At 55.3% G+C, this 22,046-nt stretch overlaps 3 protein-coding genes across 3 annotated transcripts; 2 read left to right on the forward strand and 1 right to left on the reverse strand.

Annotated features, from left to right (window-relative positions):
- Positions 1-200: 200 nt before the first annotated feature.
- LOC142081252 (neuronal PAS domain-containing protein 4-like) lies at positions 201-4,991 on the forward strand. The gene is made up of 8 exons (XM_075147942.1): positions 201-1,985; positions 2,567-2,733; positions 2,833-2,969; positions 3,155-3,260; positions 3,406-3,652; positions 3,929-4,038; positions 4,474-4,609; positions 4,685-4,991. The coding sequence occupies exons 1-8, from the start codon at positions 1,885-1,887 to the stop codon at positions 4,989-4,991; spliced, it is 1,311 nt and encodes a 436-aa protein (XP_075004043.1). The 5' UTR covers positions 201-1,884.
- Positions 4,992-5,228: 237 nt separating this feature from the next.
- RRP36 (ribosomal RNA processing 36) lies at positions 5,229-15,923 on the forward strand. Its single transcript, XM_075147433.1, has 7 exons — positions 5,229-5,520; positions 10,815-10,953; positions 13,048-13,114; positions 13,971-14,075; positions 14,192-14,266; positions 14,378-14,495; positions 14,733-15,923. Exons 1-7 carry the CDS (start codon positions 5,244-5,246, stop codon positions 14,870-14,872), a joined length of 921 nt encoding a protein of 306 aa, XP_075003534.1. The 5' UTR covers positions 5,229-5,243; the 3' UTR covers positions 14,873-15,923.
- A 1,686-nt stretch (positions 15,924-17,609) lies between these two features.
- Positions 17,610-19,565, reverse strand: LOC142081021 (transmembrane protein 121-like). Its single transcript, XM_075147428.1, has one exon. It carries the CDS (start codon positions 19,419-19,421, stop codon positions 18,207-18,209), a length of 1,215 nt encoding a protein of 404 aa, XP_075003529.1. The 5' UTR covers positions 19,422-19,565; the 3' UTR covers positions 17,610-18,206.
- Between the last annotated feature and the right edge of the window lie 2,481 nt (positions 19,566-22,046).

The raw sequence follows: 22,046 nt of genomic DNA on the forward strand, positions 1-22,046 counted from the left end.
CTTTCCCCCACAGCTGCAGACCACCAGTGGCTTGGGGCTGTGGGCTGTGGCTGGTGTAAGCTGCAGCCCTGGCTGGGGTGGGAGAAGGGGAGCTGGGTGCCTCACAGCAGCACTGCCCTGGTGTGCCTGCCTCTTGCCTGGGGCTGCTGTGCTGCCCTGCAAGAGTGCAGGGAGAAAGATGGTGCGTGTCTCCTGGGCTGTGCCCCACAGCTCCTTGCCCCAGGGAGGGAGGTGGAGGGATGTCTGGGGCAGCCTTCCCAGGCAGCACAGAGGGCTGTGCCTGAACCCCTTCTGTGGAGGTGAGGTGCCTGATGTGAAGAGGAGCTCCACTGGCAACTATAGCAGAGCTAACACAGGGAAAGCTAGGGAGGTGCTCAGGGTGTTCCCTGGAATATAAAGTAACAGGGCAGCCAAGAGATGGTGGCGACTGCATGCTGGGAATGGGTGGCAGAGGGCCCATCTCCCCTGCCCTGAGGGCTGGCATGTAGTCAGGGTCAAATGCTGCTCATCCAGCAGGATGAGGTTGCAGAGGTGCCTGGGCTCCTCAGCCTGCAGGAGGTGGTCAATGCGGGTGCAATGGGGCTGCCTGGAGTGGCACAAGAGCAGTGAAAACCCCATGACAAGAGAACAGAAGGCACCGCAGTTGCAACAAGAGCTTGTTCTTCACGTACTGGCAGCACCTCACTGTGGTGGATGATGAGCATCAATGGCAGGGCTGGGGCCTGAAGGGAGCCAGGGTGTGCTGACAGCACATCTGGCTCAGGGAGAGCACCCCCAGCCTGGGCTCACCCTTTGTGGTCCTTGGCACCTGCAGGTTACCTGTGAGGGCTGGGTAGGCATCTCCCATGCACTGTCCAGCAGCTTCAGCTCCCCTGCTCAACCAGCTGCCTCAGCCACAGGCTCTCTCTCAAGCTGTGCCATGAAATGGTGGGAGTTCTTTGCCATGGCATCCCCTTCACCAGCACTGAAGCACGAAGCTTACTCTCCTTGTAGGGTACTAGCCACCAGGAAACACCTGCAGACCACCCAGGCTCACTGCACTGGGCAGTGTGGTGCTGAGCACAGAGGCTCCCCAAGGTGCCCCTGGCTCTGTCCATGAATGGTGGTCACTGGGGCTTCGCTGGGGAGAATCACAATCTCTGGGACATTGAGCGGAGGCACAGGCCCTAGAAGGGCTCAGTGCCCCATGCCAGCTGCCTCTAGGAGAGCAAACCTTTGGTGGGGAGAAGAAAAGAAGGGGGTCACCAGTGAGAGGGACACAGGCACCCCACTTCCCTTCAAGGGTTCCCTCAGGTTCAGGGGCACTGTGGCCCGGACCTCCTTCCACCAGGACCCTGCTGCAGACCCGGGGATGGGATGCTGCTCACCACCTTGGTCCAGATGTCTCCAGTGCATTTTCTCAGCATATCAGCTCCCTCTCCCAGCACCCAGCTCGGTCATCAGTGATGCTGGAGAGCAGCTGCCAGGCGGGTGGACTAGCTACAGGCCTTCAGCCCATCATGGACCTTCTGCTGGGCTGGCAATAACTGTGGGCTGGGAGCTGGGCGGATGTGTGCCCCACGGGGGGATCCCTGCTACCTTCATCATTGCCCCCTCCTGAGCAGCCAGGTTTGCTTTAAAGATCCTGGCTTCCTTTTATTGCTTCCCCTCTCAGATTGCAGCCGGCTGCAAGGGCTATTTTTAGCAGCCTGCCTTCTAAAAATAGCCCCGAGCTGTTTGGAGTTGCGTCATGAGAGGTAGCTCTCTCCAAGAGCGGCTTGGCCCCTGCACCCCAGGAGGGTACAAAAGGAGGCTGGGAGCAGCGGGGTCAGCAGGTTCAGATGCAGCCAGAGGCGAAGGAGGCAACGGTGCGCTGCCAGCTTCAGGCATCCTAGTGCCGGCACCATGACCGTCTTCTGCAGCCACTGCCACAGGCCGCTGCAGGCAGAGATGAGCTGCCTGCCCAGGAGGGGCAAGCAGGCACCCAGTGCCTCGAAGCCGTTCAGGTGAGCTCCCTACTGTCTCCCGCCTACGGGGCTGTAATGGCCTCCTAGCTGGGGAGAGCCCTGGGCCAGCTTGCATAGTGCCCAATGGCCCTTGCAAGGGGCTGGCACCAGCTTGGGACAATGCGGTTGCCAGCTGGCGCGTGGGGAAGAGGTGTGGGAGCTTGGAGGGGAAGAGAGATTTCAGGTGGTTGAAGAGTAAAGGCAGATGCAATGGGCTGGCGCTCACATTCTGGTACTGGATGCAGTTTCCATCATTGTGGGGATTGGTGGGGAGGTTGTGTCACTCAGGCTCCCCCCCAAAGCACAGGTCATTGTCCAACATGGCCCCCAGCGAGAGGGGCACCAACCATGCCAGCAGTGTGTCCCCCTGGATAGCCGTGAGCACCTCTGCCTGCGTCTGCTGCACCAAAACAGCCACCAAGGTTTGCTCTCCTAGAGGCAGCTGACATGGGTGCTGGACCTCTCTAGAGGAGCATTTCTACTCCATGTCCCCGAGCTTGCAATTCTCCCCATAGCAGTGGGCAGGGAATGCTGTCCCTCTCCCTCCCTGGACACGTCTCCCCAGACGGCTGGCTTTGCAGGTCAACCAAGAGTGCCTCCAAGGCTCGCCGGGACCAGATCAACACGGAGCTGCACGCGCTGCGCTCCCTGCTGCCCATTTCTGCGCAGGAGAAGGAGCGCCTCTCCTACCTCCACACCATGGCCCTGGTGTGCCTCCGGCTGCGGGGGGCTCAGCTGTTCCCTCCAGGTACCCATGGTACTGCTGTACTCCACACTAGCTTGGCTCTGTGTGGGGCCCTGCTCCTGCCCTATCAAGACAGCACTTCACCCTGTGCTCCCCCTGCAGACTCGGCTCTTCCTGTGGGACCAGCCCTCGGCGCAGAGCTGCTCTCCCTGCTGCCAGGGTTTCTGCTTGTGCTCTTGGCCAACGGCAAGCTGGTGTACATCTCAGAGAATGTGGCTCAGGTCCTGGGCCTCTCCATGGTAAGGCCTGCCCACTGGGCATTTGTGGTCACTGTCCCCGTACCTGTCCTGGTGCCTTTATTTATTTATGGCACACTGCCCCAGCAGACGCTGGCCTGTGGCTCTGGTGGGCTGCATGCTCGTGGGGCGAGTGCACAGCCCACCAGGGCAGGCGCAGTCTGTGACAGCAGCCCCCTCTTTATCAGGTGGAGCTGCTCGCCCAGGGGGACACAGTCTTTGACATCCTAGATGGGCGAGCACATGAGGATGCGCGCAAGAAGCTCCTCCTTGCCCAGGAGGAGCCCGGCAGGGGTAAGGGAGGCCTCAGCTGGCATCACACAGATGCTGCCACCCTGCTCTGGCCCTTCATGGATGCAGTCAGGGAACCAGGGCCAGCCCTGCTGGGAGCAGAGCGAGGGAGCCCCTGACCCGCTCTGGATGGTTTGTTTCCCTGCAGAAGTCACATTTGTCAGTGAGATGCGCACGTCCAAGGCCTTCAGGCTGCAGCACGGGGGGAATCAGGCTGTGGCAGTGCATGGGCGCTTCACGGCCCTGTGCTGGCCAGCCTCCCCCTCCACCACAGCCTTCCTGGCCCTCTGCACACCAGTCGTGCGGTTGCCTGTAGACAACGATGCTGGTTCCCAGGACAACCTATTCCAGAGCACGCACGTCCTAGACATGACGTTTACCGATGTCACGGAGAGGTGAGGGGTGCCTGCTCGCACCACAGCCCCAGCTGTGCATCTTGGGCAGCAAGGATCATTTCCCTTCACCAAGCCCATGCGTGGGATGCAGGCTGGACCCTGCGCAAGCAGTGAGACTCTCCCAGACACTTCCCAAGCCTCTTCTCTCCTTCATTTGCAACTCATTTCTGTACTCCTGTTGTTTTCCTCTCTCCTCCATCATGCAACAGCTGCTGCTTGCTGACATGGTGCAGACCCTGCAAAGCACTCAGTCCCCACTCCCGTTGTCTTCCCCAGTGTCACCTACCACCTTGGCTACTGCAGGGAAGAACTGATCGGTCAGTCGTGGTACAGCCTCCTGCACCCTGAGGATGCTGACCTAGCGGCCGCCCAGCACAGGGCTGTGGGTGAGTGTCAGGCCTGGGAACATGCGTGTCTTTCTCTGGCTACACCTGAAACCTGGCTGTCCAGGACAACAGAAACAAAGTGAATTTAGTCCTGCCCGCTGTGGGTCCCTGCTCCAAAAAGAACGAAGCGGGGAATTGGCTACACATCCCATACACTGTCTATAAGGTCACAGGTAGCTTCCAAGCTTGGAAACCCTGCTTTGCCACAGTGCAGAGGAGGGACAAGCCTGCTTGAGCCCCAGCTTTTTGAGAGGGCAGGACTGTTACGGACCCGACTCCACTCCCTGTGGCTTCTGTCCCGGTGGGGCCAGAGCAGCAGTCTGACTACAGACCCCATAAGGGCAGCCTACAGGGTCCACAGGCAGCATACCACTCTGCCCTGGCAACTGGGGCCACCGTGCCCTGCCGCAGGCTAATGCAGCCCCTTGCCTGCAGCGCTCGGGGCCGGGGCCGCAGCAGGGACCGCAGTGCTGCGCGTGCTGCGCAGGGACCGGACCTGGGCCTGGCTCTGCGTGTCAGCGCGGCGGGACGGCGGGGGCCACGCCATCACCTGCACCAGCCACTGCCTCAGGTGAGGGCTCCAACGGGGAGAAGGGCAGAGTGGTGCCGTGCCCCGGGCCGCCCCTCACCCCCGTCTCCGCTGCAGGGAAGAGGAGGCGGCCTACCTGCGCGCCCAACAGCACCGCCCCACGCCACGTACCACGGCGCGGCCGCCCGCGGCTGCCGCCGCCCCGCCGCCGCCGGGACGGGGGCTCAGCCTGCTGGCCGCACAGCTCCGCGCCCTGGCCGACAGTCTCTCGCCGTCCACCGCCGCTCCGGCCCCCTGGCCCGAGGCCGAAGCCTTCCCCCGCGGCCCGCACGACACCGCCCTGGCTCGTCTCCTGGGCGACGCGCTGGAGGGGGCGGGGCCGCCGGCCGCGCACGCGCACTGCGCGCCATACCCGCGCCTATAAACACCTCTTCCTCCACCCGCCTGGCTCTGCCTGCGCGTGCGCTGTTGCTCCCCGCCCCGCTACTTCCGGTCCCGCGTGCGCTCTCAGCCTTCACCGCGCTGCTTCCGCGTCTGCAGCTGGCTCGCGGCGGGCCCGGGCCCGGGCAGGGGCGGGGGCGGGAGCGGCGCCCCGAGGGGTGGAGGGACTTTGGGGGGGGGGCTGGTCGGGCCCGGTGCCGCTGGGACCGCGCGTTGCTGCTGGGAGTGGGCGGCGATGCGGCCGCGTCAGGGGGGCGTGGGGGGCTGGGACCGGCGGGCACAGGCGGCGGGACGGAGGAGAGCCGCCTCCGCCGCGGAGGAGGAGGAGGAGGCGGGGGGGCGGCGGCGGCTGCGCCGGAGCGCGCCTGGGGCCGCGGAGCAGCCCCTCGGAAGGCTGAAGGCGGCGGAGGGCGAGAGCTCCGGTGACAGCAGCGACGGCGGCGACAGCGACGGCAACGGGAGCCCCCCGGGGGCCGAGGGCGCGGGTAGCGGCGCGGGGGCTGGTAGCAGAGGTAAGGGCTACCCCGCGCAGGCGGGCCCTGCGGGGCGGCAGGGCTCTCCGGGAACTGTGGTGCTCCCCGGGCCGGGATTTGCTGCCCCTCCGCGGGGGCGCCGGCGCGGCGCACTCGGAAGGTCCGGAGGGCGGTGCGGCCTGCACCAGTTCCTGGCGTCACCCAGACCGCAGCGCGTCTCCCGACGTGGTCGGGTTGTCGCGGCCACCCGTTCGGTGGGAAACGAATTGGCAAACGGCTCGGTCCCTTTCCGTATTCCAGCTCCTTCATTCTTCTGCTTTCTTCCCCCCACCTGCTCTGCTCAGAGGGCGAGTTTATCAACAGCAGGGTTTCAGTTTGAGCGGTTTGAGAGAACAAAACCTTACAGGGCTTCTCCTTCTCTTCTCCCCAGTCGCCTTCCCTGTGTGCGGAAGATGTCGTACATCTTCTCAATGATAATGGCTCTGTGCAAATTTAGATGTGCAGCAGTTTGAAAGGTCCTCAACAGGACAGGTAAACTGAAGAACCAGGGGATTTATAGCTGTGGCAACAGCGGTGGTGCTTAGGTTCAGTGTGTTGAGGCAGTTCTCATCTGCAGCAGTATACGCAATGTGGTTTCCTTGTCTGAAAATGATCAAGGTGAGAATGAAAGCCTTATGAGAAATATGTCAAAGGCCCTTGAAGAGAATTGTGAGGGAATGGACATCAGTATTAAATGCTGCTAAATACATGGCATGGTGTGTCACAGGTGTGAGAAGTTACTGGTTGTCTTGTGAGAGGAGTCTCCTTGCTGTGTTTGTGTGGGGCGGCGGGGGGGGGAGGGAGGGCACATCTCATCTAGAGGTAGGCTTTTAGAAAGGGGCTTCCAGTGGTGGGTGGGGTGCCTCATCTGTAGGCATTTTGTCTTCCTCTCTTAATGGTGAGCTTCAGCAAAACTCGGAGAGAAGACCACTGACAGTCACCCTTTTCTTCCCACAGCTGGATATGAATGGGAACAGCAATTTTGATTTTACCATCTGTCTGGGCCCTCTGTAATCTCGTTTCTGGAACAGAAGTAGTTATATTAGAGTCTAGCACTAAGTTTCTCAGTGGGGAATCACTGGACGGACACAAGCCATTTCTTAGGCCATCTGTTTTTGCATCCTGGACACTCTTTGATGTGCTCAGCAGGTTGTATAGTTCTCAGGTTCAGCTGAGAAAGGCATAAGCTGTCCCATGTGTCACAGGAGTCAGCAAGAGGAGAGGAAACTTGGGGAGGCTGTGCTGGTGGGCAGGAAATGCCCATGTTATCAGCAGGTAACAGTAGCTAAGTAAGAGGTGGAAAGAGGAGGAAACAATCCACAAAATAATGGAGGGAGGGAAAAAATGGCAGGAGGGAAGATGAAATGGGCTATAGAGACAGTGCAGAAAAGGTAAATTATATTCAGGGGGGAAAAGGAATGGAAAAAAAAATGGGAAATTAAAGTATCAAGAAAGAATTCAAGAAACAAGGAAAGTAAGCTAATCCTGTGTTTTAAGAATCATGAACTCTGCTTGTGCATGCAGAGGCTATGGATAGGACCAGCCACTTTGGAGCAGGAAGCCAGCAACCTTTTCACACACACAGTTGCCAAAACTGCTGCCCAGCAGTGAACGCCTGCTGGGACCGTTCACTTCTGCCCCAAAACAGGCTGCTTTTTTTTTATGCTGATGTCAAATGATGTTTTTATCAGTGCAAGTAGCTAATTTAGTCTCCTACAAATACATAGTAGGATGTATTTCATGGACTGATACGCTGTGTCAGCACTTTCCCCATTAGGTTTTGTGTAGTCAAGTCTGGTCTGGTATCCCATACCAGTATTGAAATATCAGTGGAAGCTCTGCATGCCTTCACTTTGTCTGATTTATACCAAATCTCTTTTCTAATCCTTTGCTAAATATTGCGTCTTTTTATAAGGTGTCTTTATCTCATTTTCATTGATATCTTGTAAGCCTTTGCTATTTTAACAGTATTGTTTTGGAATTGCAGCCAAGTGGAGTATTGTAGTGCAAGTGATGGTGTCTTGTCTGTCTTCATGAAATGTTAGAGTAGCTTCCACATCATTCTTCCTTTCCTTTAATGCTTTCTTTGCTCTTATGACTGTCCTTGCTCAGAGTTTTTCATTTGTCTGTCTGGTGATGCTTTGAGTATCCAGTGATGCACAAATATTGCCCTATACAGTGATTAATTGCTCTATACCCCAGTAATTTGTATAATTGGCACAGATTTTTCCTGTAATGCAGCAGTCTAAAGCTATCTGCACTGAATTTGAACAGCATGGTGGCAGATGCTCTTCTCTAAGTCCTAGAATGTATTGGTTTTTTAAGTCCCTTTGAACCCCAACAGCGTCATTACTTTAAGTTGCTGAGCTGCTTGGCCCTCAGCTCTTACCTGAACATGGGCACAGTTCTTTGGTCTGAAGGTGATTTCACATTCTGGGCAGGCAGGCAGTAAGTGATTGTACAAGAGTGACATGGGGAAAGATGGAGAACCTGAGGGAGATCAGAAGGGGCAATAGTGCTGTCATCCCTAAGAAGATAGGGGGCAGGGGTATTTGCGGGAGCCCAAGCAAAAGAGGATATCAAACTGCAGTAAGATAAGTGGGAAGGATGTTTTGGGGAAGCAGTGTAATGAAATAGTGCTGTATTCACATTTCCTTTGTCCCTTGTGTGGCAAACTGGATATACGGTCTTCCCTTAACCTTCCTCAGAGGACTAACGAGCGTTGACAGAGCAGAGTTCCTGGGTGTTCAGAACAAGCAAAAAGAAAACATTTCTTGAGGCAGTGCTTGGATATGCTCACTACGTTTTCCTGATGATGTGAGTAGATTCTGAAGCAGAAAGTCTTGGTTATTGCCAAGATGAGAGTGACTGGGATGATGAGTCCATGCTCTGAGCCAATGTGACTGACCTCATGTTGCTTCCTGAATTTGGCAGCAGATTTGGGCAGAGCATGCAGAAACCTTGGTCATGGGGCAGTGTACTGGGTTTACACAGCAAGTTTTTGGTAGCGGGGGGGCTACAAGGGTTGCTTCTGTGAGAAGATGCCAGAAGCTTCCCCCATGTCCCATTAGCTCAGCCTTGGCCAGGGGCTCTATCAGCAACGGTGGTAGTGCCTCTGTGATAATGTATTTAAGAAGGGGGGAAAAAACTGCTGCAGAACAGCAACTGGTAGAGAGGAGTGAGAACATGTGAGAGAAACAACTCTGCAGACACCAAGGTCAGTGAAGGAGGAAGGAGCTCAGCTCCTTGTCAGTGCTCCAGGCGCCGGAGCAGAGATTCCCTTGCAGCCTGTGGTGAAGACCATGATGGGGCAGGCTGTCCCCCTGCAGCCTGTGGAGGTTAATGATGGAGCAGATATCCACCTGCAGCCCATGGAGGATCCCACACTGGAACAGGTGGATGTGCCCCTGTGGAGACCCCGCGCTAGAGCAGGCTCCTGACAGGACCTGTGACCCTGTGGAAAGAGGAGCCCACGCTGGAGCAGGTTTGCTGGCAGGACTTGTGACCCCGTGGGGGACCCATGCTGGAGCAGTCTGTTCCTGAAGGACTGCACCCCATGGAAAGGACTCAAGCTGGAGCAATTCTTGAAGAACTGCAGCATGTGGGAAGGACCCATGTTAGAGAAGTTCATGAAGGACTGTCTCCTGTGGGTGGGACTTTATGCTGGAGCAGGGGAAGAGAATGAGCGGCAGAGACAACGTGTGAAGAACTGACTACAACCCCCATTCCCCATCCCCCTGCGCTGCTCAGGGGGGAGGAGGTAGAGAAGTTGGGAGTGAAGCTGAGCCCAGGAAGAAGGGAAGGGTGGGGGGAAGGTGTTTTAAGATTTAGTTTTTATTTCTCATTACCCTACTCTGATTTGATTGGTAATAAATTAAATTAATTTTCCCCAAGGTGAGTCTGTTTTGACTGTCCTGGTAATTGGTGAGTGATCTCTCCCTGTCCTTATCTTGACCCACGAGCCTTTTGTTGTCTTTTCTCTCCCCTGTCTGACTGAGGAGGGGAGTGATAGAGTGGCACCTGACATCCAGCTAAGGTCAACCAACACAGGCAGGATGTGATTGTTTTTGCTAGGCCACAGTTGGGGTATTTTGTGCCAAATGCATAGTATTGCTTAGAAAGACCGTGTGCCTGCCACTGCTCAAAGGTGTTGAGCAAGCAAATGCTGCCTAGGTGGTGTTTGCCAAGACTTTCTCCTTCAGAAGGGAGCCAATGCAAACCCTCCTGTTCCTTCTTGCCCCTACCATCATCCAGAGAACGGAATGAGCATATCCAAGTGCTGCCTTAAATGTTTTCTGATTGCTAGCCCTGAACACTGAGAGGTATAAATCCAGAAAGAATTGTTGATAATATTTTTATGTTGTGGTTATAAGAAGCATTTATAACTATCACTGAGGGATATTAAAGAAACATAGCAGCAGAAAATTCCAGAAGAATATCTTGTACATTCATCAGCACTTTGGGTAGAATTGGTTTTGCTGTTTCTTGTGTTGTTTGTTGGTCTTCTAGTCAGCAGTCAGAGAAGAGAAGGAATATTTTATGAAACACAAGTTGTAAATAGCTTGTGGGGAGCTCATGGCAGGGCTAGAATATGAAACTGCTTTTTGGTGTTGCGGGGTTTTGTTTGTCCCCCAGTGAATCAGGCTATAAGCTATTTCTATTGCTAGAGAGATGGTGAAGGTTGAATGTCTGGATTTCAGGCCTCTGGGGTGCTGAGGAGGCTCTGCCGTGGGAATTGCTTCGTTGCAGACTGAGCAGAGCTATGGCGCATGTGCAGTGGGGACAGTCTGAGAGTCTTAACAGACAGACTGAACAGGCCACATGGTTTTCCTGCACCTTGTGGCTGGTCTCATGGTGTGAGAGATGTGACGATGCCCATTTAAAGGCGATGGGACATGAACAGTCTGTTAAAGTGAGAGAGTCAGGACTGAGAGGTGACCCCTCAGAATTTGCAATGCGGCCAAAACATAGCCCGGTGCAGAGCTCGTACCGTTCTTGGTACCAGGTGAAAACTTTGAACTGGTCTTGTGTGTGCTACTGAGCAGAGAGAGAAGCAAAGACACATTGGGGAGAGGGGAGACTATTCTAGTGCTAAAGACTGCAGTGATTAATGAGAGAGAAATCAAAGGCCAAGAGATGCAGTGGCTTCTTTCTGCCATGCGATTATATAGGGATGGCACCACTGTGCTCGTGTCACTGTCTCAGGCTCTGAGACATCCCTCTTGGTGGAATTTGGGGGTGGGAAGTGCCTTGAGAAGCTGTTAGATTCAGGTGTGTCCTGTGCTCTCTTCCAGATCAATCTCATGTGTCTTTTGAGGAACTACTGTGGGTGCAGAGTGATATGAGAACAAGAGTGTGCAAGCAGGTGACCAGCGGGAAGAAAACTGCAAAACCTACCAAAGCTACGGTGAAGCAGCAACAAGGCAAAAAGGGGTAAAGAGGTTCTTTTGTGATCAGAAAAATGTGTGTGTGTGCTCTCTGCACTCCAGAAGTTATGCTAGGCGCTCCTCACAGTGTTGGCATTGCCTTGGAGCTGATGTAGCTCTCCTTAAATGTGCTACACAATAATGCCTTTTGTTATAGTGTTTCATTTGGGAATGGTCTGTTGCTGTTTCAGAGCTCTTAATAGCCTATCCTGCTCAAATCCGCAACAACCACCTGTTACTTGATAGTTAAATTGGCACTCAATTCCTTTACAGCCTCTGTCTTAAGGCACTTTTAACCCATAGCATGGTATACTTCTCTTTTAAGCTGTATGATAGTGCTTTACTTGTGTTCCCTGGGTCCTGAAATAGTTACCTTGCTGTTTTCTAAACTCCTTCCAGCTTATCAGCATCTTCTGCCTGGCTCCCACTGGCTGGAGTTGCAGTGACAGCCAATTGTTGTGGAATTTCATTTGTCCTTCTGCTGTTGTCTCTTCTGTGGCTTCTCTGTGTTGATTTTCTTTTTTTCCCCTCTACAGTACTTATTGTTACAGACTTTTTCCTGTCCTCAGTGGTCTTTACATCTCCTATTTGCATACTCTGTAGGTGCTATTGATGTGGTGACTATAAAATGTATTCAACACAACAAAAACTATCAGATCTTTTTTACAGTCCTCCACGGGGCCCCACTGGTAACAACTGTTATACCATTACTCCTTATTTGCGGTAGTTAGCTGGTTTTCAGTCCTCAGAGTCGTATCTAAGTGATTTGAACGGGTTTCCTCTGTTACACTGGCATTCCCTAACCTATTTCTGAATCTCTCCTGAATACATGTTTCTTCTGCCGTAAACAGTTGATTAGAATAATGTTTCTGCTTTACCTTTTACCCAGGAGTCTGGGGGATTTTGTGTAGTGCAACATCTTCACAGTGTCTCTATTTCTGCCACACAGTTTGCATAACTCTGTTTTTGTTTAATTCCCCTAATCCTTTAAGTGATGCATCACTATAAATCCCACATGCTGGTTTTCTCATGTTTTTGTTATGGAAGTGAGCTGCTTAAAAAAAAAAAGGACTTCAGGGAAATCCTCTGGAACTGAGCTGGCTTCAGCAATGCTATATAAAGCTGACTTGAGAGCATTGTACAGGGGTATAGCCACACCAGCAGACATGAAAATATGCCGAACACTGCCCTAAGTGGGATTTGAAAACTTACTTATGCCTGCAGGGTTGTTTATGTTCCTGCCCCGTGTTATTGTGTTGCTGAATGTGGGTATAATGCCCACATTGTGGGAACTCTCAGTGGGTGGATCACAGGTCTTTTCATGTTTCTAATAACTTACCTGATGTACTGACAAATTGCAGGTCAGAGCATCCAAGTAATATGGGGAAAGTAATACCCCGTTCTCCCACCTTATGCTGTCCCCTCATACACCTAAAGCATCAAGCTCTAAAGGCCTGTGTTGCAAGAAGAACTTGTTCACTTAATTGGTTGTCACCATGGTCCTCATAGTCCTGATTCACTGTGAAGTCTCTTTTAGAATATGTACCATAAGCTGTATGGCCCTTATTCCTAGGGGCTGACCTTTTCTTTACTTGTCTTATGGTGCGCTTTCTTGCTGAGCCTGGCCACAGTAGAACTGGCCTGTCGTTGTAACTACCAGGTCAGTGCAGAAATTCACAACTTTGGTCTCACCTTTCAGTGTAAGTATTAGTGAAGAGTGGATGAGTTGGTGGGCCAGGAATAGAAGAGGTTGTTGCATGATGAATGAAAACATGGAGAGGAAGAGAAATAATTGAGTACGGCGCATTTACTAATGCAGGCGGTGAGTTTTCACTTGATATAGTGGGGCTGTATCAAGTTTTCTGTGGGATGGTTTTAACCACACATTTATAGATCATTTGGTTGTAGTAGCCCTGTCTGGCTCTTGACTGAGTTACCTCTTTGCTCTCTGTAGGTAACATGGTGAGGATTGAGTGGGAGAATCTGCCGTTTCTGCACTATGCAGTAGTGTTCTCCTGAGGGTGTGGCTAACCTCCTGACACGTTAGCCTGGGCCTCATTCTGTCCTCTGCTCCTCTTAAGTACATTTTCCTCTTTTTCAGGCCATTGGAAATGTCTGCCAAGAAGTCTGTACCTTTTCTGCGACAAGTCATCTCTGTTACAAAGAAGGTGGGTGCTCCCCCTCCCCAGTTCAGGAGCTGCCTTCCCTTAGCAATGCTAATAGGGCACAGACATGGTAATGGGGCTGCCGAAGGTGACACAGGCTGTTTCTGGAGGATTGGGCTTGGACCACTGTCTCATGAGCGCAGGTAGTGCTAGCATGTCTCTGGGGAGAACAAAAGATTGGGTGCAGGAGCGGCTGCTCTCTGTATAACCTGCTGCCCTGCATAATGCATAACTTGAGGAGTAACTTGAACATTTGAGACCCAAGTGTTTCTAGAAGATGTAATGGCTGCCACCAATGGCAATTGCACTGCAAGCTATGGTCATTGTTCAGTAGTCATCACATTGGAAGTTCAAATGTCCATTTAGTTTCTAATCTGAATATAATTTTGACTTATCATTGCTGGATCATCTTAATATATTAATTTCCACAGTTAGAGATCTCTTTTTGTATGACCTGACCCAAGTAATCTGTGAAAATTTAGATAGGTTTGAATTCCCAAATCCATCACCTTGACAACACATGTTCAGCCAGCTCTTGGTCTGGGAGTTCAGCCAGCTCTTGGTCTGGAGGCAGCACTTGTGCTGCTGTTCCTTGAATTGGCTACTCCTGGGTGGTAGACTTGCATATGGAAATGCCTGTTGCTTGGTAGACTGGATGCAGGCATGACGACTTTGTGAGGGACTGCCAGCTTGATTATTGGACTCAGTCTTTGCCAACTGTTTGCAGATGTTTTCAATGGTGGGTGCATAATATTGCTAGTAAAAAAAATGGCAAGTATGATCCATGGAAGGAGAGTAAACAGGCTGTTAACAGGGTAATCCTGGCCACAGCTCTTACCTTTGCCTTCCCTGCCTTCAGGTCCACAGAGACCCTCGATTTGATGACCTGTCTGGAGAGTATAAGCCTGAAATTTTTATGAAGACGTACAGCTTCCTGGACAGCATCAAGAAGCAGGAGAAGGAGGTGATGCTGTGTCCTGTCCTTCGCCCCCATTGCTTGGGGGGGGCAGCTTCTGCAAAGGCCTTTCACAGTGGAGGTGGCAGGCAAGCAATCACGCAGCTTTCTGCTCTCTTCTTCAGATGATTCAGAAGCAGCTGAAAAAATGTCAGAACATGGAGCAGAAGGAGAAACTCCAGCAGCTCCTGAACCGCATGGTGAGTTTAGTGCAGCATCTCCTCTCCTGTGAGGCAATGCACTAGAAGAGAGGATGTGTGACCTGAGGTCTGCCTAGACACTTGCTGACACAGGCCATCCTTTCTGTACAGACACAGCAAGAACAGGCACAGAAAAAACAGCAGAAATTGAGGGAGAGGGAGCTGTCTTTGAAGAGACAACAGAGGGAATTGGCCAAGCAGGGAAAGAAACCCTTCTTCCTAAAGAAATGTAAGTACTTGGTGTGAACATGCTGCAGGAAGGCCTAGAGGGAGTACTGCTGACAGGACTCCAAGCACTGGAAGTGAGTTGTCCATAATATTCCACAGAGCTGTGGAGGGATTGTTCTAGTGCTGGTATTCAAGGGACAAGCCAGGCCTGGAGCCAGGGAGGGAGAGGTAAGAAGAGGCTGGTCTGTAGAGATGATTTGGGCTTCAGTTTAAAACCTTGCTCCCCTCTCCTCTACAGCTGAGAAGCGGAAATTGGAGCTAGCCGAGAAGTATGCAGAGCTGAAGAGGAGTGGAAAGCTGGAGAGCTTCCTGAACAAGAAGAGGAAGAGGAATGCCATCAAAGACAAGCGCCATCTGCCCTCACAGAAGAACTTGTGACTGCTGGACGGATATGCTGTTGTCTGGCACTGGGACTCACTCTGCCCTGGCCAGACCTGGAAGATGGTCATCCCTCTTCCTAGTATCTGCCTTTCACTGTACAGTGATGCTGTTAGGCAGCAGAGCAGAGGCTGAACTGAAGGAAACAGTGCTTTTTGTAGCTGAAATGTCCTCTTCGTTTGTGGTTTACACCATGCCTGGGTGACATGTCTGTCATGCAGATGCGCATTGGTGTTGACAGCTGTCTCTGTCCTTGCACCTGCTCATCTCTTCCTCTAGCTAGGAGATCATGAGCCCTACCCTGCATTGCTGGCTCTACTCCAGGTCTTATCAGACACCAGCTGAGGTGGGAAAGGACCTCAGCTCTGGTACAATGCCTGCTCAGAGCAGGGCTAGCACTGACTTCAGACCAGGTTGCCTAGGGCTTCTTCATTTGGGTCTGGGAATGTCCAAGGACAGATGCCACCATCTCTCTTGGCCTCTGCTCCACTGCTTCAAGTTCTCAAGATGAAACTTTTTTTTTACCTGCCTCTGGGAAACCTGCCTGGTTTTAGTCCATAGTCATTGTCTTGTTCTAAGTGAAGTGCCTGGCTCTGTCTTTTCAGTAGCCTTGTCATAGGTCTGGGGGGTGGGTGGGAAAGGGATGCTGTTAGGTCTCCCCAAAGCCTTCTCTTCCTGTTCCCCCAGCCTTTTCTTGTAGTGCTCCAGCCTCTGACAACTTTCACATCCTTAACTGGAGTCAGCCCAGAAGACCAACATCTATCTTCTGGGGGCCCAGCCTGGATGCAGTATCTGGATGTAGTCTCACAAGTGCTGCGTAAAGGGGAGGATCACACCCCTCTGCGTGGACTGCACCCTGGTGATGCAGCTCCTGGATTTGCTGGCCTTCCTCGCAGCCAGGGCACGCTGCTGACTGTGCTCAGGTACTGCTGCCCAGGATCTCCCCAGCAGGGCTGCCTCTCTTCTTGGCTTCTCAAGGTGGTCTCTATAGGGCTATTAGTGCTTCTAGGAAACTGATTCTGTATGAAATAAAATACCTCAGTTTTACTTTCTTTCCAGTGTTGGTGCTGCTACAGTCAAAAGTGTTTGAACTCATGGGAGTTAGTGCCTCTCTCCAACATTGTTTGACCACCAGCTCTCTTGTTTCACCTCACTCCTGATTGCCCCTGTCTCCTGTGGCTGTGCTGACAAGGAGGTGATGATTTCTGTCTGACAGGTCAGAGTGTGTGCCAGGTGAGTGCCTCAGCTCTGCAGGGCAGAGTGCTCCCTGGGCACAGCTGTGCTGTGTGCAGGTGGGCAGCTGGTGTGTGGGGCCTGGGGAAAGGCCTTTCAATGGAATGATGAGCAACTCCATCATGCCCACCTGAGGGTGTTGCTGAAGCATCTGCTTCCACTGCAGGTCCTGTAGGTGATGTGGGTGATGTGAGTTCTGCTCTGGTGACAGGTTTTAGTGTAACTGGGGGAAGGCAGTAGAAATGGGATGTGCCAACTTGGCTAGAGACCACATGGAAATCCTCAGCTGCCTTTAACTTGCATGTGGCTTATTGCTTGGCACTGTGCCTGACTGCTTCTTCCTCCTCTTCTTGCCTTGTGATGTGGGATGCAGAGCCTGCCACATCCTTGTGCCTTTAGAGGAGAGTTACCTTGGGAGCAGTGTGGCAGCCCCAAAGCCCAAGGCTATCCTGACCCCTTTGTGGCATTGGTCTGCTGTTTTATGCTCTCAATTTTTAATCCAAAGCTGAACAAACCTCCACCTGTACTTTAATGCAAGAAGGGAAGAAGACTGGGGCCTGGACAGGCTGGAGGTGGTTCACCCCTGCGTCACTGCTGCCAGGGCCTTGCTGGGGCCACGTGGGAGCAGTGCTCCTGAGTCCCTGTGTCCCCATCCCCAGCTGCTGGTAGGCCCTGCCCAGCAGAGAGCAAACTTGGTGCACTGCCAAAGTGGTCCTGCTTTCCCCTCCTGCCTCTCTGGAGCCAAATGGTTCCTTCGTGCTGAGGCCTGTGTGACTGCCTGCAAGGAGGACATCCTCCCTGGGATGTCACCTGCTTCTGTTCAGCACATTAGCAGTGAGGAGCAAGTCTACTGGCCTGTTTCTCCCTGCCAGCTCCTGGGCCCAGTACCCCCCAGCTCAGCCAGTGTTGTGGTGGCACTGGGTATTAGGGCAGGCGGCAGCGTGGCAACACCAGCTCCAACAGAAGGAGATACTTCCAACATCTCCACAGAGCTTTCCACTGCCAGGGAGCTGCTCTTCCCTGTGCCCTCCCAGCTTCAGGGGGTCAGTTGGGTTATTTTCCTTCTGTTTCTAATGCTGTCCCAGCAGTGTGTCTCTGCCAGACCTGCGCTGGTGTCCCTCCACGTGGAGTGTGGGGACTTGCTATGCGTGTCCCTGGGGAGGGCAGCCATTGGGCATGGCTGGCACCAGTTGATGTAACTGCAGCTGGTTGCACAGGCAGTGGTGGCTGACAAAGCTTCCACACATACCTGCCCAGTGACACCCTCAGAGCCCACCAGACTCTCACAAGGACCTGCCTCTCCTCTCCCAGCTCCTGGCCAGGAGAAATGGCTTCAGATCCAGGTGCCTGGGATGCTCTCCCCAGGCCTGGGCTGTCACTGAGCAAGCCCCCTGCTGCAGATGTGCTCTGCAGCTGGATGTCGAGGCACACAAGGGACAGGCACCCATGGGAGTTGGGGGGACCTGCCTGCTGGCAGGGACACAGACATCAGGAGGCTGCAGGGCTCAGGTCTTTTATTGCAAAGAGGGAGATACAAAAAAGGACAGTCGCCCCCCCTACCCAGGCCTGCAGCTGGCTGAGAGGGGTGATAGGCAGGGGGAGGCCCAGGCTTGCCCCCCCAGCCGGGGACCCCGGCTCACGCAGCAGAGAGCAGGCTGCTGCCAAGCACCAAGCTGGAGCCAAGGCCAACCACAACAGCGGAGCAGGTTACCTGCCGTGTCCCCGTGCAGCCCCTCCAGCCTGAGCCCTGGCTGGCCAGAGGGCAATGCTGCATGGGGAGCACTGATGGGGGGAGCCCGGCGCAGGATAGGGCTGCCTGGACCCAGCCAGACATGACGCGCAGCAGGCAAACCTGGCCTCCTCCGCTCTGCTGCCCGTCTCACTTGGTGGGGTGCTGAGGTCCTGAACTGCTCTGCAGCCTTATGGAGGCTGCTATGGGGAGCCCTCACCATGCAGCCCTCAGGGACTGGAGCAGCTTCGCCCAGGGAAGGAGGAATCAGGGTCATTGCCCTCTGTCCAGGCGGGGAGCTCAGTGGCCTGCCTTGGGTTTGCAAGTATGGCCAGGTGTGGTGGTGCCCAGGCTGTGGCTCCTGCTGGCTTGTCACGTGTTGTCCTGGGCGAGTTCCTCAGGGCTGGCAGGCTGGTTCCGGGACTTGTGCAGCCCTGGGGAGGGCTGGGCCTGGGCGCTGTGCTGCAGGGCCAGGTCTGGCCCCAGGGGTGCATGGTGCCGGTGCCGCTGGTACTGCACAAATGTACAAACCTTCAGCCCAATGGCCAGCATGTTCTTGCCCATGAAGATGCTGGAGACCCGGGCGTCCCTGAAGAAGACCATGTTGCTGCCTCGGATGAAGATGGTGGTAATGTTGACAGTGAGCATGCTCAGCATGGGGTACAGCATCATCCGGTGCGGCATGATGCCAATCCCTTGCATGCTGATCTCACAGAGGGACACGCAAGGGAGGACCAGGAGCAAGATGTAGCAGTAGAAGAACATGATACCCTCAGCCCAGAGCGGCAGCCCCTTCTTCTGGGGCTCCCACAGGTTGGCCTGGATGTCCAGCACGTCCAGCATGTCCACAATGACCCAGAAGAGGCGGTTGCGGAGATCTTCTTTCTTCTTGAATGTTCTGACGTACTCCATGTGCTCCGTGGCCACCAACAACACGTAGAGGGCTGGGATGCAGATGGAGAGCAGCAAGGTCAGTGCTTTGCGGGCTAAGAGATCCAGGCTTTTCCGGTCAGCTTTATAGTTCTGGTATACAAAGTAGACTTTGATCTCCAGAACAAAGACATACAGGAACCAGAGGATCATGGCATAGCCCCGCTTAGCTGTCTTTACTTCTGCCCCGACCCAGATGGCCACGTAGCGGAGCACCAGCAGGAAGCACACGTCACCCACTGCCACCATGACACAGATGCCCAGCTTCCTGGAGCCCTGGCTCTGCTCCACCAGGTAGGCATCCATGAGGATGAGGCTGGTCATGATGAGCACAGTGGAGAGGCACACGTGGGGCTTGCTGACAGGTGGTGGGGGAACCATCCTGCATAGAGGAACAGGCAGGGCTGTCAGGGAGTTGCTGGGATTCCCCATCCCCATCCCTACCCTTGGGCCCCCTTCTGCCCCGCCTCTCCCCAACAACTGTGGATGGCTGAAAGAAGATGGGGGGGGGGGGGGGGCGTTCATAGACTCTTTTCCCATCCTATGCGCCTGTTTTTTTCCAAACCTGCAGACTCCTAGCCAAAGTGCTCCTAAGACTCCTGGCCAGGCCATCCTGGTGGCACATGCTGGCTGAAACCCAGCTCCTACGCTATACATGGGGATATGGTGGGGCAGGCTGCACAGCCTTTAAGCTCTCGAGATGCTACTGCCTCTTCCAGTAGCTGATCACGCTGCTTAGTCTCTGCCGCTGTGAAGGGTACATGCCTTATTTTCTATGGGATTTCCTACCTAGTGGCACTGGTTATATTCTCCCCTCAAGGCACACCTTAGGGTCCCCAAGCAGGTCCTTAACTACTATGATCCAGGACTGCTCTCTTTTTAGTCTCCTTTATTTTCATGCACAGTATGAGGTGAAGGATTGTTTTTAGCCTGGCCGTCCTGTGGGGTGGGAGGGAAGAAATCGGCCCAACATCTTCAGTTTCCTTCAGCCTCATGTTCTCCAAGAGCTCTGCCTACAGCTGTTTGCCCTTGTCCACTCTGCCCCAGCACAATAAACTGAAAGCAAGGAAAAGCAGCACCAGTCCACAGCTCCAGGACACAAGGAGCTCTGCAACAGGCCCTCAATTTCAGCTGGATGCTCAACTTTCCCAGGCTGGGGCAGAGCAAAGCACAGTCCCCAAAAGCACCCTGCCTGCCTTGGACAGCACTGGAGCTGTCAGGCTCCCTCCCCATGGCCAAGCACAGCTGCGGACAGCCGCTGCCAGAGGGAGGACGGAGATGGGGCCTCGCTGGGCACGGCTCGGCAGCTGCTCTGGAGGGGAGCCAGCCCCCCGGCTGAAATGGAGGATGAAGCTGGCCTGCTGACTGCGTGGCACAGCACTGCACGATGGCTGCCCCGCGCAGAGTCCATTCAGCCACACCTGGGCCATGCAGGGGCCCTGGGACTCCATCCTGGTCACCCAGCAGGCAGCATGCGGGTGGCACTTGACCACAGAGCAAGCGCTTCGGAGCAGGATGGAGGCCGCACGGTTAATGGTCACTCCTGCACACGAATGCTCCTGGTGCTGACACCGATGGCACAGGGCCCTGGGCACAAGCTACCTGAACTCCTGCTTTTTAGCCGAGGGAGCAGGCATCCTGCGCAGTCGTGCATCCCCTGGCCCAGAAGCATCCTGGCACGTTGAGGGAGGCAGTGAAGCCTAAGCCTGTCAGACACAGGTGCCTCTAAGGGGGAGAGATCAGAGGCTGGCAGGCACGGGGGAACTGGTGGACGTGGCACATCTGGAGTGTGCTACAGGGCTGGGGTCTCTCCCGTGTTTCACCCCATGGCCTCATCAAGCCTTTGGAGGAGCCGGAGACAGCCCAGGCCCCAGCTCAGCAGGCTGCCCCACCTGGCGAACGGGGCCTGGCTGTCCCCACGCCCTGGGGCCAGAGCGGGGCCACCCCGCACACTGCCTCCCGCCACCGCAAAGTGCAACCCACCGCGGGCTGCGTCCCCTTGGGCTGCCGGGGCCCACGGAAGCCCCCGGCCCTGCCTGTCCAGAGCCCCCTGCCCGCCGAGGGGCGCCAGCCCGCAGCCAGCCCGCACCGGCCGGGCCTGACCGGGGCCCTGGGCGTCGGGAGCGGAGGAGGGGACAGGCCCTGCCCGCCGGCCGTGGGGGCCCGACCAGAGGAGGGGGGCTGGCGCAGCCCGCAGCCCGCCGCCCCCTGCCCGGGCCGCGCTTACCTCGGGTAACTCCCCGGGGCGCCAAGGCAGGGTGGCGGCGGCGGCAGCAGCGGCGGCGGCGGTGCCCCGGAGGCGGCCACGGGCCCGGCGCGGCATCGCCCGGCGCGCCCCGGCAGCGGCGGCGCTTGGCCCCTCCCGGCGGGCGGGCGGGCGGGGACTGCGGCAGCCCCCGCCTCACCGGAGCGCCCCGCACCGCCCGCTGCCCCCTTTTGCTCCGGTCCCCTCTGCCCGCCTCCCCCGGCAACCCCGGGACCGCCGCCGCCCCTTGTTCCTCCGTCCGGGCACCCTCCCGCTCCCGCTCCCTTCCTGCCCCTATCAGCTCCCGCCCTGGGGCCACATCCTGCACCCACCCCACCCCCCTCCCCGCCTCCAGCCAATCTCCTGCCCCATGGCCCCTCTGCCCTGCCCCCCCCCCCAGAACCCGACCCTCCAGGGCCATGGGTGCTCCCTGCCGCAGCCCAGGAGAGGCCCCAGGAAAACCTGGGGCGCCCAGGGAAGCCTGGGCTGGCAAGGGTCCTGCCCACTGGTTGCCCACTGGGAGGGACAGGGACCCCTCCTCACTGGGGCCTCGCTGGTGAATCAGGGAGGGGAACCCATGCACCTCCATGACCTGGCACCCAGCCGTGCCAGTCTATGGGGTCCTGGGGAGCTCCAGCTCCGCAGGACACTGGTAGAGCTGGGCTGGCACAGCTTGGGGCTGGTGTGCAGATAAACCAGGCCAGCAAAGGCAAAAGATTTCCCTTACCCTGGTGGACATCCCTCTCTGCAAATGCTCTTCTATCAGCCTGAGCAGCTTACTGCATTTAACTCTGAGCTTGTTTCTAATTGATTTAGGTCTTAGCTATACAGGGAAGGTTTTCCAGTATATTTCCACACGGACTTTCAAGTGCTCATTGTAAATATATGTATTTTGGAAGATGGGGAGATGCTCAGATCTCTGGAGATGGGCTAAGAGCAAAACCAGGCATAGACCTGAGTGAGAGGACAAGTGCCAGTCACAGTTAGGAGTGCCAGAAGACGTGCAGCCTACCTCACCTACGTGCAGCCTACCCACG

This window comes from Calonectris borealis, chromosome 3 (genome assembly GCF_964195595.1).
Source record: "Calonectris borealis chromosome 3, bCalBor7.hap1.2, whole genome shotgun sequence".
NCBI lineage: Eukaryota > Metazoa > Chordata > Aves > Procellariiformes > Procellariidae > Calonectris > Calonectris borealis.

Bases quoted from the DNA above. Each gene is read 5' to 3' on its own strand.
- RRP36 (XM_075147433.1), top strand. From the start codon at position 5,244: ATGCGGCCGCGTCAGGGGGGCGTGGGGGGCTGGGACCGGCGGGCACAG. The intron at 13,115-13,970 runs GTGGGTGCTCCC...CCCTGCCTTCAG, and splicing joins TCATCTCTGTTACAAAGAAG to GTCCACAGAGACCCTCGATT. The intron at 14,076-14,191 runs GTGATGCTGTGT...TCTCTTCTTCAG, and splicing joins TCAAGAAGCAGGAGAAGGAG to ATGATTCAGAAGCAGCTGAA.
- LOC142081021 (XM_075147428.1), bottom strand. From the start codon at position 19,421: ATGTATAGCGTAGGAGCTGGGTTTCAGCCAGCATGTGCCACCAGGATG.
- LOC142081252 (XM_075147942.1), top strand. From the start codon at position 1,885: ATGACCGTCTTCTGCAGCCACTGCCACAGGCCGCTGCAGGCAGAGATG. The intron at 2,734-2,832 runs GTACCCATGGTA...CTCCCCCTGCAG, and splicing joins GGCTCAGCTGTTCCCTCCAG to ACTCGGCTCTTCCTGTGGGA. The intron at 3,653-3,928 runs GTGAGGGGTGCC...TGTCTTCCCCAG, and splicing joins TTTACCGATGTCACGGAGAG to TGTCACCTACCACCTTGGCT.